General features: G+C 45.8%; 1 protein-coding gene across 1 annotated transcript in view; it reads left to right on the forward strand.

Moving 5' to 3' along the window:
- The window catches only part of LOC149434578 (protein mono-ADP-ribosyltransferase PARP14-like), a 60,449-nt gene that overhangs the window by 37,164 nt on the left and 9,575 nt on the right, over nt 1-13,710 (forward strand). Inside the window, exons 9-14 of the mRNA XM_089663620.1 lie at nt 2,996-3,077; nt 5,117-5,266; nt 6,162-6,224; nt 8,189-8,368; nt 8,866-9,153; nt 11,728-12,357. Coding sequence (XP_089519746.1) covers nt 2,996-3,077; nt 5,117-5,266; nt 6,162-6,224; nt 8,189-8,368; nt 8,866-9,153; nt 11,728-12,357 — 1,393 coding nt within the window. The remainder of the gene's footprint in view (nt 1-2,995; nt 3,078-5,116; nt 5,267-6,161; nt 6,225-8,188; nt 8,369-8,865; nt 9,154-11,727; nt 12,358-13,710) is intronic.

The following is a 13,710-nucleotide window of genomic DNA, read 5'->3' on the forward strand; positions in this document are numbered from 1 at the left end:
GTAGCGGGGCAGAACGGGATCTACTACATACAGGGCCGTGGATAAGTGGGTACCACCAGTCCTCCTGTACAGGGCCCAGGCCAGCAGGGGGGCCCAGGCAGCTAAATGAATCGAATGTGGGCAGGGAGGGTGAGCAGGGCGATTACTGGAATAAATCTCCTGTGTGATCAGGGGCGGACTGACCATTTGGAAACTCGGGCACTGCCCGAGGGCCCGGGGTCAGTAGGGGGCCCCATGAGATGCCCCTGGTACCTTTGTCATAGGTTTTTTTGAGTTTGGGCAAGGACACAGGGGCCCCATGATCCCCTATTGCCCGGGGGCCCCATGAGTAGTCAGTCCGCCCCTGCGTGTGTCTATAAAGTTGGCTTCTTTTCCTCCCCGCTAGCTTTCAGCTACAGTTCCAGTAATTTACCAGCCCCGTCCTTTCCTGAATGAACACAATGTGTGATCAGTACCAATTACTCACTGTGTTCATTCATAACTGAAGCCTAGTACACTGTGTTTCTTTTGTGGGGATGGGGGGCGACTGATGGTCGGTTGTATGGGGCCCTGTGCTTTTGGGGGGGCCTGCCAGGTTGGTTGTAAGGGGCCTCCTGGTTTCTAAAAGCAGCCCTGACTACATACATCCTGTTTAACTTCAATGACATTTTTTGGGCATGTGTAGTATGTCCAGTGGCCATACCTAGTAGTAGGTATGAGCTCCAATGACCCCGTCACAAAAAAAATCGATTGCTTTACAAGTCTTTTGTACCTATAAAATATTAGAGTATCTTGCGAGCCAAAATCAAAGAGTCACCCTAATATACGACATATAATATATGTCCTTAATATGGTAGGATCGCAGACACCTAACACATAACTACCAATGTGTATAAAATATTTTGAATATAATCCTATTGTGTTGCGCTCCTAAGCAAAAAATTTTTTTTGTTCATATAATCACTTATCCATACCCTAAACTTATAACCATATGCAAATAAGTGAAGAAATCATACAATAAATGCTTTAACCAAATAACATGCAAAATATTCCCTTATTTTACTTAAAAAATCAAATCTTAATTAATATCCGTGATTAAACAATAACTGAATCTGTGATTAAAAATAGCTGAATCAATATTTCATCACTTATAATAAAAAAGAAATATATTACTCAAATAATTTAAATAAATATACATAAATACTTAATTAATATATATGTGAAAACAGTGTCCCATATGACATAAAAAAATTGTGAAGTGACTTAAACTTAGTGTTTTAATTAATCTTCAATCCGTGACTGGTTGTGAATCCTCCCATTAGTGCAGATGTACTCTCACCTCCTTAACTGCCTATAATTAGGCTATATGCGCTTTTGGTTCTCCTCCTATGGAACCTGCTGGATTAAGACTCTTTCCTTTAAAATAGTGGATATCCGTTATCACTGATATTTGCTCTGGGATTGATCCCTTCTCACGAGGATCCAAGTCCTCTATACTCTCCTCTCCATACGTCTCTCCACATATAGGAAAAAATTTCTAAACATGGTGTTTTATCCTTTTTAAAAGTAGGCTTTATTATCTCCAAGTATTACACTCACATGTGTTGTATTCAATATAAAGCATATCAAATGTAGACCGAGTCCTCCGCTGACTGTTTGAAGCATGCACCCGTAGTCTGGCGAACAAACTAACTCCCTCCGAGTGACGTTGCAGTCCCACCCCTACGCGTTACGCCACTGGTCACGTGGCTTCATCAGGGGGATTTGATAGGTCCGTCACTCTCCCATTGCCGGCATATATAGCTCGGCTCCGCCATTTTATTGACTATCTACAGGGGGCAGCCATATTGCTGGGGGCAATTCTGTTCTGTTAACACTCTCTCCCTTTGCTACATTTGTTTCCTATACTGCATTAATCCTCCCGGAGGGATACATTGTGACATGATTCCACAGTCAGCGTGGATACAATCAATCTTTCTATATACACATCAGCCAATTTTTATACTTAAAAGTAAACGTGTAATAGTACTAACCTTCCCATATATAGAATATACAAATGTTTTATATTATCATACTTGAAAATAATTATACTAGGCGTAATATAACATTAAATAAATTTTAATTAAATAATTTTAAAATTAATATATATATCTCATGATAAATACAATGCCAAAAAATGGAAAAATATAAAAATAAAAAATAAATAAAATAAAATAAAATAAAAAATAAAAAATATATAAAATTTTAAAATTCCAAATTTTAAAATTTTCCATTTTTTTGCATTGTATTTATCATGAGATATATATATTAATTTTAAAATTATTTAATTAAAATTTATTTAATGTTATATTACGCCTAGTATTATTATTTTCAAGTATGATAATATAAAACATTTGTATATTCTATATATGGGAAGGTTAGTACTATTGCACGTTTACTTTTAAGTATAAAAATTGGCTGATGTGTATATAGAAAGATTGATTGTATCCACGCTGACTGTGGAATCATGTCACAATGTATCCCTCCGGGAGGATTAATGCAGTATAAGAAACAAATGTAGCAAAGGGAGAGAGTGTTAATAGAACAGAATTGCCCCCAGCAATATGGCTGCCCCCTGTAGATAGTCAATAAAATGGCGGAGCCGAGCTATATATGCCGGCAATGGGAGAGTGACGGACCTATCAAATCCCCCTGATGAAGCCACGTGACCAGTGGCGTAACGCGTAGGGGTGGGACTGCAACGTCACTCGGAGGGAGTTAGTTTGTTCGCCAGACTACGGGTGCATGCTTCAAACAGTCAGCGGAGGACTCGGTCTACATTTGATATGCTTTATTTTGTACCTATATTAGTGAATAGGAGGGGAGGATGGGGCCCCACTTGCAGCTTTGTGCCCACCCTACAGATTGCTCCTGTTATCACCTGCCAAGGCCTGGGAACTCAGTCACATCTTGGATTGCACGTACTGTATGTTTTCTTGCCATATAATTGGTGTTTTCTTGTGTTATGTATGTACAGGCATTTACAAGTCAGCTGGCAAACTGCACTGATGGTGCCACTAGTGGAGTCACCAACAGACAAACAGCCGAGACAGAATCAGGTACGTCTATGTAATATGAATCTATGTGGGCTATAGGGAGCTTCTTTCCCCAAACTATTCCACATACGCTATATTGCCAAAAGTATTGGGCCGCCGGCCTTTCCACGCACATGAACTTTAATGGCCCCCCAGTCTAAGTCCGTAGGGTTCAATATTGAGTTGGCACCCACCCTTTCCATGCACATGACCTTTAATGGCCTTCCAGTCTTAGTCCGTAGGGTTCAATATTGAGTTGGCCCCACCCTTTCCACACACATGAACTTTAATGGCCCCCAGTCTTAGTCCGTAGGGTTCAATACTGAGTTGGTCCCGCCCTTTCCACACACATGAACTTTAATGGCCCCCCAGTCTTAGTCCGTAGGGTTCAATACTGAGTTGGCCCCGCCCTTTGCAGCTATAACAGTTTCAACTCTTCTGGGAAGGCCGTCCACAAGGTTTAGGAGGGTGTCTATGGGAAGGTTGGACCATTCTTCCAGAAGCACATTTGTCAGGTCAGGCACTGATGTCGGGGGAGGAGGCCTGGCTCACAGTCTCAGCTCTAGGCCACACCAAGTTTGGAGGTCTTTAGCTATTGACTCTGCAGACAGTTGGAGACTTCTGCGCACTGTGCGCTTCAGCATGCGCTGACCCCGCCCTGTCATGTGACGTGGCCTACCACTTGGTGGCTGAGTTGCTGTTGTTCCCAGTTGCTTCCACTTTGTTATAATCCCACTAACAGTTGAGCGTGGAATATTTAGTAGCCAGGAAATGTCACGGATGGACTTATTGCACAGGTGGCCACCTATCACGGGACCACGCTTGGAGTCAATGAGCTCCTGAGAGTGATCCATTCTTTAAAAAATGTTTGTAGAAGCAGTATGCATGCCTAGGGGCCATCAGACCCCAGCCCTTCTCACCAAACTTGTGACCAAAGGACTAGCCAATCTAAAACCATGTTGTCACGTTCGTAAAAATGCCACGCCCAGCTGCACCCTGCACACAGATTTTCCAGCTGGAAATGGACCACAACCTGGATGCCGGCAGCCTGGGAGCGATTGTTACTGGGTCAAGTTAATTACGCAATTAACCCTTCACACTGCCACCACCTCCTTTTTGTACAGAGAAATAGGAAACTCGGCAATATCAGCAATAACACTATGATGTTGGAATAATCGTCGGTATACCACGGTCACCGCAGGCAGAGATATACCGAAGTTTAAAACACCCACACAGTAGCGTTTTTCAGAGGAAGGAATTCGTAGTTTGCATTAAAGGGCTTTAGAAACAGTTCAACACTTTCAGAAAGTAAGAATTATTACTAAAAGGTCAAAAGGGTGCAATAAAAATATTTACAGAAAAAGATGTAACCAATATATATATAAACAAAATATACAGAAAACAATAGCACAGCAAAGAGATAACAGAAAGAAGTTTAGGTAGATTAAGTACTTGCCAAAAAGCCTTAGGTTAAGCAGCTTCAGGTTTCATGAGCCAAAAAGGATTTCCTATCTCCCCCAATGTCAGTTTCGATGTTAAAGCAGGGAGATCTTGAACTCTCTCTCACAGCTCAACTCAGCCTGCTTTTTCTAGCAACACCACAGGGTGTCTTCCTGGAGCAGTACCCAATCGCCTCATTTGGGGAGGGAGTTTGTAGATGGAGACCCAAGCTATGACCAAAAACTCTCCTAGCTTCTCTTATGATTTATAACCTATTCTCGGTGCATTTAGCAGCCTTGCCACTAGTAGATTAATATGCAGACGCATCTGCGGAACGGTTAGATATGAAATATGAACTATTTGCTTGAATGGTTCAGGAGATATAATTGTCTGCTCTCCGGTATATGTCAGATCTGGGGTGTAATATATCAGGAGGAGGATAAGAATATTATAGAGGAAGGCCAGTTATCTTGGTGTGTCCCTGGTTCTGAAGACTGAACTTTCTGCAGTTGACAGGCCATAATATTGTTAATCTTGCCATGAACAGTTGACCATTGGTGGTGGGAACACAACCTTTTTCTATTCCCTACTCTGCTTATTATCACGTCCTCTCTGTCTTGCAGCATTCTTTGGGATGGTGACAAACCCGTCACTCGGTGTTCATGAAATGAAGATTGGATCTGTCACATATCAGGTGAAGACCGGCGATATCACCAAAGAGAAGACCAAAGTCATTGTAAATTCTTCCAACCAAGACTTCACCCTACACACAGGTGATTCATCCCGACCCTGAGATCCAAATATCACATTATAGCTTAGAATTCATAAAGAAATCTAAAACAAAGCTAAGGAGTAAAAACATCAAGTCATAGATAGAACACAGATGGGTATTGCAGATAATAAAATGATCTTGGTTCATCTTCAATGAACCTCCACAGACCCCAGATGAAAAATCTCCTCATCTAATTGGTTGTCTTGAGAGCATCCCTGGACAAGGGTTTACAAGACACACAAGTAATGTAGTCCCAGGAGAACTAGTTGGGTAGTGCACCTGACCACCCTCTCCCTTCTGTGGGGGGGGTGTAGAAGTGCTCACACTGTCCTGTTCCTGTAGCTTTGCTGAAGCTGCTTTCAGGCCTTGCACTAGGCTAGCTCCTTCCCTGATGACAGGCTCTCTCGCCTCGGTAGACTGTGGGACAGTGGAGGTCCCTCTTTCCATTTTCCAACCTGTGGGCAGACCTCCCTCCTCTGTGCCCCCTCCCAGGCTCCACACCAGCAGCACTTCCTCACTCCCACTTCTAAACTGACTCCCCTTCTGACCAGGCTTTCTAGTATTTAAGGGCTGACCTAGGCACCATGCCAGTCCTCCTACCTGGGGATTGGCCAGATTCCGCTAAGTATGCAGATCAGCCCCATCTTCTCCCCTGTCCACTGGCTTCTAGAAACTTCTCCAAGTTTCGGGAGTTCATTCATCATGGCATTACACTGAGACGCATATGCACTCAGGCATGTGAGGAGTTTTGTTGCAGGAGGAACATAGTACGTCTCTTCTGTATTAACAATCCTGTCTGTTCTCCAATTGTTTTTTCCAGGTAAAAGTTCCAAGTTACACGTTGTGTTTAGGTTTTGTAAATTGAGCCTCATTGTGTTTGATATTTTTATTTGTAGGAGTTTCCAAAGCGATTCTGGAAGCAGCTGGACCACCGGTTGCATCTTCTGCTGCAGCACAGGGTAAAGCTCGGCACTGGACCATTGTTGAATTATTTTTCTCTTTTGTCAATGTTTGGCGTATGTACAAGAAGAGATAATGTCACGTACCTGATAGGAGAATGAAATGACGAGGTCGGCCTCACTTGTGTCACCAGCCCTGACCCAGCTGGAAGTGGAACAGAGGGTGCCGAAGGACCAGGGGAACAAGAGTGCCAGCAGGTGTTGCCTGAATGCGATGTTTCGGAATCCCACCTGGGTTAAAAGGGCACTCCGCTTGCACATCCGAATCAGGATAAGTGACGTGTCAGATCTCCCAGCACACTTGAAGCAGGAATGGTTTATGGTGTGCAGAGCTGGTATAGTAGACAGCCAGGCGGGCACTCGAGCAGGACAGGATCAGAGACAGGAGCAAGGTCACAGGAATAGCCAGGGTCATCAAGGTACCAAATCATAAGCAAGCTGAAGTCAGGAACAGAGCCGGGGTGAGGAATGAGCAACAAGGCAGGAGAGGAATCCAAAGTCAGGTCAGGAACAGAGCAGGGATCAGGAACGAGCAACAAGGCAGGAGAGGAATCCAAAGTCAGGTCAGGAACAAGCCGGGTCAGGAATGAGAATCAAGGCAGGAGAGGAATTCGAAGTCAGGTCAGGAACAAGCCGGGATCAGGAACGCGTACCAAGGCAGGAGAGGAATCCGAAGTCAGGTCAGGAACAAGCCGGGATCAGGAATGTGTAACAAGGCAGGAGAGGAATCCAAAGTCAGGTCAGGAACAAGCCGGGATCAGGAATGTGTAAAAAGGCAGGAGAGGAATCCAAACTCAGGTCAGGATCAGAGCCGGGGTCAGGAACGAGTAACAAGGCAGGAGAGGAATCCAAACTCAGGTCAGGATCAGAGCCGGGGTCAGGAACGAGTAACAAGGCAGGAGTGGAATCCAATGTCAGGTCAGGAACAGAGCCGAGGTCAGGAACGAGCAACAAGGCAGGAGAGGAATCCGAAGTCAGGTCAGGAACAGAGCCGGGGTCAGGAATGAGCAACAAGGTAGGAGAGGAATCCAAAGTCAGGTTAGGAACAAGCCGGGATCAGGAAAAAGTAACAAGGCAGGAGAGGAATCCGATGTCAGGCCAGGAACAGAGCTGGGGTCAGGAACGAGCAACAAGGCAGGAAAGGAATCCAAAGTCAGGCCAGGAACAGAGCCGGGGTCAGGAACGAGCAACAAGGCAGGAGAAGAATCCGAAGTCAGGTCAGGATCAGAGCCGGGGTCAGGAACGAGTAACAAGGCAGGAGAGGAATCCAAACTCAGGTCAGGAACAGAGCCGGGGTCAGGAACAAGCAACAAGGCAGGAGAGGAATCTGAAGTCAGGTCAGGAACAGAGCCGGGGTCAGGAACAAGCAACAAGGCAGGAGAGGAATCTGAAGTCAGGTCAGGAACAGAGCCGAGGTCAGGAACAAGCAACAAGGCAGGAGAGGAATCTGAAGTCAGGTCAGGAACAGAGCCGGGGTCAGGAACGAGCAACAAGGCAGGAGAGGAATCCAAAGTCAGGTCAGGAACAAGCCGGGGTCAGGAACGAGTAACAAGGCAGGAGAGGAATCCGAAGTCAAGTCAGGAACAAGCTGGGTCAGCAACAAGGAATGCAGCAGGACACAGGGGAACAGCTGAAGACCAGTCAGCATTAAGCACAGGCAGAAGAATCCTTTGAAAAGTCCGTCTGGCTCTAACATTCACTGTGCGTGTGCGCGATCGCATATTTCTGTGCGCATGCGCACGTCTGGTCACTCTTTTGCGGAGATTGCTGTGCGCATTTCTATTAGCCGGCCGTCCCACAGGAATTCCCTTACAGATAATGCACCAGAACAACACAGCAAATAAATAGGAAAGGGAATAAAGGGAAATGGGCCTCCAGCATTGGGGCTGTTGTGGTTCATAGATGTTCATAGATGCCATAAAGGCCATGCTGTACTCGCTGTTGTATGTTTCCATTTCTGGCAGCTTCCCAACCTCATAATGGATACGTCATCACCAGTTCTGGAAACATCACACAGTGTAAATGGATTCTCCATGTGGTAGGACCGAATAATCCAGCATCCATCAAGAAAACTGTCCTGGATGTCCTGCAGGAGTGTGAGAAACAACAGGCCTCATCTGTTGCCTTCCCTGCTATGGGAACAGGTATGATCCATGGATCACAGACAAATAAGTGTTCCTCTCAGCTGCTGTGCCCATTATGAGGGGTTCCCACCATCCTTGTGCCTAGTTCCTGGATCTGTACACCCACTGTATGAGGGGTTCCCAACATCCCTGTGCTGAATTCCTGGGTCTGCACACCTGATGTGCCCATTATGAATGGTTCCCACCATCTCTGTGCTGAGTTCCCAGGTCTGTACACCCACGGTGTCCATTTTGAGGGGTTCACACCATCTCTGTGCTGAGTTCCTGGGCTGTACACACGCTGAGCCCATTATGAGGATTCCCGCCATCACCTGTGCTGAGTTCCTGAGTCTGTACATCTGCAGTTCCCCTTATAAAGAGTTCCCACCATCCCTGCACTTTCTGGAGGTCAAGTGCCTCTGAGTGATGTTTTTTAACTTTTATGTTTAATGAAGGAAAAGTCACCTTTTGTGGTCAGTAGATATCTTTTGTTCAATATTTTTGTCTCGTTGATACAGGTGCGGGGGGATTAGCCGCCTCCACAGTGGCCGACTCAATCCTGGATGGTTTGGTGGACTTCATCAAATCTAAATCGGTCCGTTCTCTTCAGACGGTGAAAGTGGTTCTGTTCCAGCCACAAATGCTGAACGATTTCTACACAAGCATGAAGAAGAGAGAGGGGACCATGAGAGTGGAGACCATGAGAGTGGAGACCATGAGAGAGGAGACCACGAGAGAGGAGACCATGAGAGTGGAGACCATGAGAGAGGAGACCGCCCTTCCCGAAGCCGAAGAAGAAGGATTCAGTAGGTTGTCCAGGGAGTTGGGGTGGGAGGTCAGGATGGCCGACTCTTAATGAACAAGAAAAGGGGACGACACATTTCTGTATGTTGAAGGCGATCAGGATCCTTGAAGAGTGAACGACTAAAGTGCCACCATGTGATTTTCAAGTTTGAATACAACTTGGTTCCAATGATAGATTTTTTTGTAAAGCCAACATGTTTCGGGGGGCTGTGACTCCTTCATTATTATTATACAGGATTTTTTATGGCGCCAACAGATTGCACAGCGCTGTACAGAATGAAGGTAGACATTACAGTTACAATACAATATTTGGCACAAGAGGAAACAGAGGGCCCATTAGGGCCGAAGAGAATGAAACAAAAATACGGTGCGAGGTATGTGGGATTAATATTCAACTTTGACCAGCTGCTGAGAGATGCTGCGCAAACCCCTAACACTCCAACAGCATCCAACCGTATACCGATGATTGAGTCCACACACGATGTATCTTTATTGCGTTCTCCTAAGCCCCGATGAAAGGAGTTACAACCCCCCGAAACATGTTGGCTTTAGACGCAATCTAATATTAGAAGAAACTTTCCTATAGACTCAGGTCTGTTGTTAGACACCACAGGGCCCCTTACAGCCAACCTGACAGGGCCCCCCAACCCATGGGGCCCCATACAGCCAACCTAACAGGGCCTCCCCATCCGCACAAAAAAACCACAGCTTCAGTTATGAATGAACACAGTGAGTGATTGGTACTGATCACTCATTGTGTTCATTCGGAAAAAATAAGGGGGTGATAAATTACTGGAACTGGAGCTGAAAGCCAGTGGAGAGGAGGAGAGGAGAAGAAGCCAGCTTTCAGCTGCTGCTGAGAGAGCCATACAGGCGGTCGGTTCCAATAATTCCCCCCCCCACTCACCACTCTCTGCCCACATCCGATTCACCCAGCTGCCTGAGCCCCTCTGCTGGCCTGGACCCCACAGAGGAGGACTGGTGGTTTCCCCTTATCCACTGCCCTGTATAGACTTAATAGTTATGATGAGGCACTTCGATTCTAAACTCACTTATCCCTACCGCAACTCAAGGTGATCATGGTATAGGAATGACTATACTATGACTCAGGTCTGACTGCAGAGATACCATTTTCTATAGGGAGCAAGTGAATTGCTTACAGAGCAGCTATCTAAAGAGACAGTCCATTGCTATAGTTCATCAGCCGGCTAGCACCGGGGCCTAGTCTTTATGGTGGTGCACATAAGTACCATCTCAGTAAAGTTTGCATGCAATGGTAAAGGCTGCTAGTCAAATGTTCAATCCCAATGTGCTCAGTCTTTCCTAGCAGCAACAGGTCAATGGCAGCAATGCCATCTCACCAGTCCCAGTGATACAGCCGCAACGGTCCTGCTGTTCAAATATCCTCTAGATCTGCCCATCCTCAGCCCACAGGTCTACAATGTTCCAGGCTCTCTGCAGCATTAGACCCACCAGTATCTTAGCCCTTAACTTCTGCACAGTCGGATCCACTGAGGACCCTGATCTCTGGCTCAGACCGCTGGCTTGTGTCAGGTGAGTGCACACCCATATAGGCAGATGTGCTCACTGTGATCCCCTCACGGCAGACAGAACATTCACTGGTCTGCAGCCCAGGAAATACAGCTCTTTCTTCTTCTTATCAATGTCTTCTTTTTGGAACAGTAGTCACATGGTCCATAAGATTCCACAGCATGGCTCCCCTTTTGAATTTCACCTCCCACAATCCAATGGGGCCAGCATACAAGTCTCCTGGGCTGCTTTGGCTTGTCTGCTCCCCCTACTGGCAGGAGGCAGACAGTGTTACTAGATCCAGTGAGGGCATAGAGAGCAGCTGCAGCACAGTGTCCTAACTTATTCTCTCCAGCCAATCACCTGGCTACACATATGAAGAGATCACAGGGATCCACAGTCTTGTATCCACATTCCCAAGTATCCTGGAAGAAGCACTTTTCTGTACCAGTAGACGACCATCATACATTCTTGTTCCACCATAATGGTTGATTTTGTGTGAAAGTACAATGCAGTACAGAGACAAGGTCATCCAGTGACCAGGGCAAAGATGCCAAACTCCACCCCCCCTTCCCACCATCCCATTCATGGGGATCCTACGCCTGGCAGTTACATGCTTGTCAAAAATCACTGCTACTGTCAGTACTGCTGTCAGTCTTGTAACAGAAGGAAGGCGCCCCCATCCCTACAGTAAACCACTGCGCCCAGGGCAGCTGCCCCTCCGGCCCACCCTTTGTCCTGGCCCTGGTACAATGGAAGGCATATGATATGTAAACATGGAGAACGGTCATACAGCTCTGTCATGTGGATGATGACATTTTTTACATTGTGTCCCTATAACACGGGGGAATGGGACATTGTAGCTCTAGAAGAAATGTTACTTAGTCTTTGGTCAGAAGATGATAGTTTTACATTTCCTGAAGTAGATTTAAACTCTTAAGAATGACCTTTAGTTTACTCTGTGTACTGTGTATTATAAACAATTATCTTTTTTTTCCATAAAATCCATGTTTTCATCTAATTTTTCATCCTTTTTCCCATCTCAGTCTGCTGGCTCTTTTCAGCTTGCTTTTCTCGTAATACGCACCAAAGAGAACCAAAGCCAGCTCAGAAGCTCATCGCCTTCAACTTTGCAGACGGCATTGAGCCTGTGGTGTTCAGCTTGTGTGCTGAAGATAAAAGGAGTGTGGACAAGACGAAGGCTTGGCTACAGCAGCTGATCGACAGCGAGCAGGCAGAGAAGGTGATCAGAGAGGAATGTATCTCCGAATTAGAAGAAGTTGAGTTGCAGAAGATCTCCGACCTCCAGAAAAAGTTTCAGGTCTCTGTCATCTACAAGCCACCCGACCCCTCCATCCGGATTGTGGGCCTCTCCAGGGACGTACTAAATGTGTCCGGGGAGATCGAAACCATTATAAACCGAGTAAAAGACAGAAAGAACAAGGAGCGGGCAGCAGAGCTCACCGGTAATCTGGTGGAATGGAGATATGACAATGGAGGAACTATGGTTCCCTTCGACAAGATGACAAACCTGGAGCTGGAAGAGGCAAAAAATGACAACAAGGTTCAGATCCCAATCCAGATCCGAGGACACCAATATACTGTCAGTGTACAAGCAGAAACGGCCACAGACAAGTATGGAAACCAAATTCAGATCCAACGTGTTGTGAAACATGGTAATGTAGCTTTTATTGGGTATTTAATGGAAACATCATATTCTACAGTGTTTTGCTTCATGCTTAGGTAGAAGGATCATAAATGGCCCAGACAGATATGTATTATGGGGTGCAGCACCTTCTAGAAGGAAATTCTATGGTAATGTAATCTATTCTATTATATAAACTCATCTAAAATCTGCAGCTGCCATTCCTGAGCAAGAAATGTCAACAATTACCATTACCCCCAACCAGTCATTCTTCAGTGGTCTTCATGTCCATCAGAGGGGGCTTCATACTGAAGGGAATTTAAGTGCTGAGATGAATCACCTACCAGCTTCCAGTGGGGAGACACCAATGATGAGATACTATTCCTCCCACTGACACCAATCATGGGGCACTATTCCCCCCACTGGCACCAATGATGGAGCACTATTCCCCCCACTGACACCAATGATGGGACACTATTCCTCCCAATGACACCAACAATGAGGCACTATTCCCCCACTGACACCAACAATGAGGTACTATTACTGCCAATGATACCAATGATGGGGCACCATTACTCTCAATGATGCCAATGATGGGGCACTATTCCTCCAACTAAAACCAATGATGGGGCACTATTCCTCCCACTAAAACTAATGGTGGGGCACTATTCCTCCAACTGACACCAATGATGGGGCACTATTCCTCCAACTGACACCAATGATGGGGCACTATTCCTTCCACTTATACCAATGATGGGCCACTATTCCTCCCACTGATACCATTTATGGGGCACTATTCCTTCCACTGACACCAATCATGGGGCATGATTATGCCCATTGATACTAATGATGGGGCACCATTCCTCCCAATGATACCAATGATTGAGCACCATTCTTCCTAATGACACCAGTGATGGGGCATTATTCCTTCCACTAAAACCAATGATGGGGCATTACTTACTCCCATCGAAGCTGAGGCGTTTTCTATTCCCCTAAAATATGAAGGACAGGCCATTGTTTTAGGAAGTTTGGAGACCACTGCACTAGACCAAATTGAAGGGTCTCTCTTTCTCATGGCCACTTCACGAATATTTGTTTCTGCCTGCAGTCTGCATTACGGAGAATCCATCCAGGGAGGGTGACACCAACAAATAACCATGTAATGGCTGGGAAGTTTGGTGGGGACATCTCCTCAATGCAGTCCCCATCATTTCTGGTGACACATTTGACTGTCTATAGCTAGTTACCCATTCCATATTGCGGGGACATGGTGGGAATGTGACAGCCTAAAGTTAGACCATCTGGAATAATATGGACAATCTGCCTCTCTGGTATGATTTGCTGGATTTATCAGCTTCCAGAGAACAGAGTCCTGATAGTATGA

The sequence above is a fragment of the Staurois parvus genome, unplaced genomic scaffold (assembly GCF_062004578.1).
Source record: "Staurois parvus isolate SC_StPar_1 unplaced genomic scaffold, SC_StPar_1.0 ptg001732l, whole genome shotgun sequence".
In the NCBI taxonomy this organism is placed as follows: domain Eukaryota; kingdom Metazoa; phylum Chordata; class Amphibia; order Anura; family Ranidae; genus Staurois; species Staurois parvus.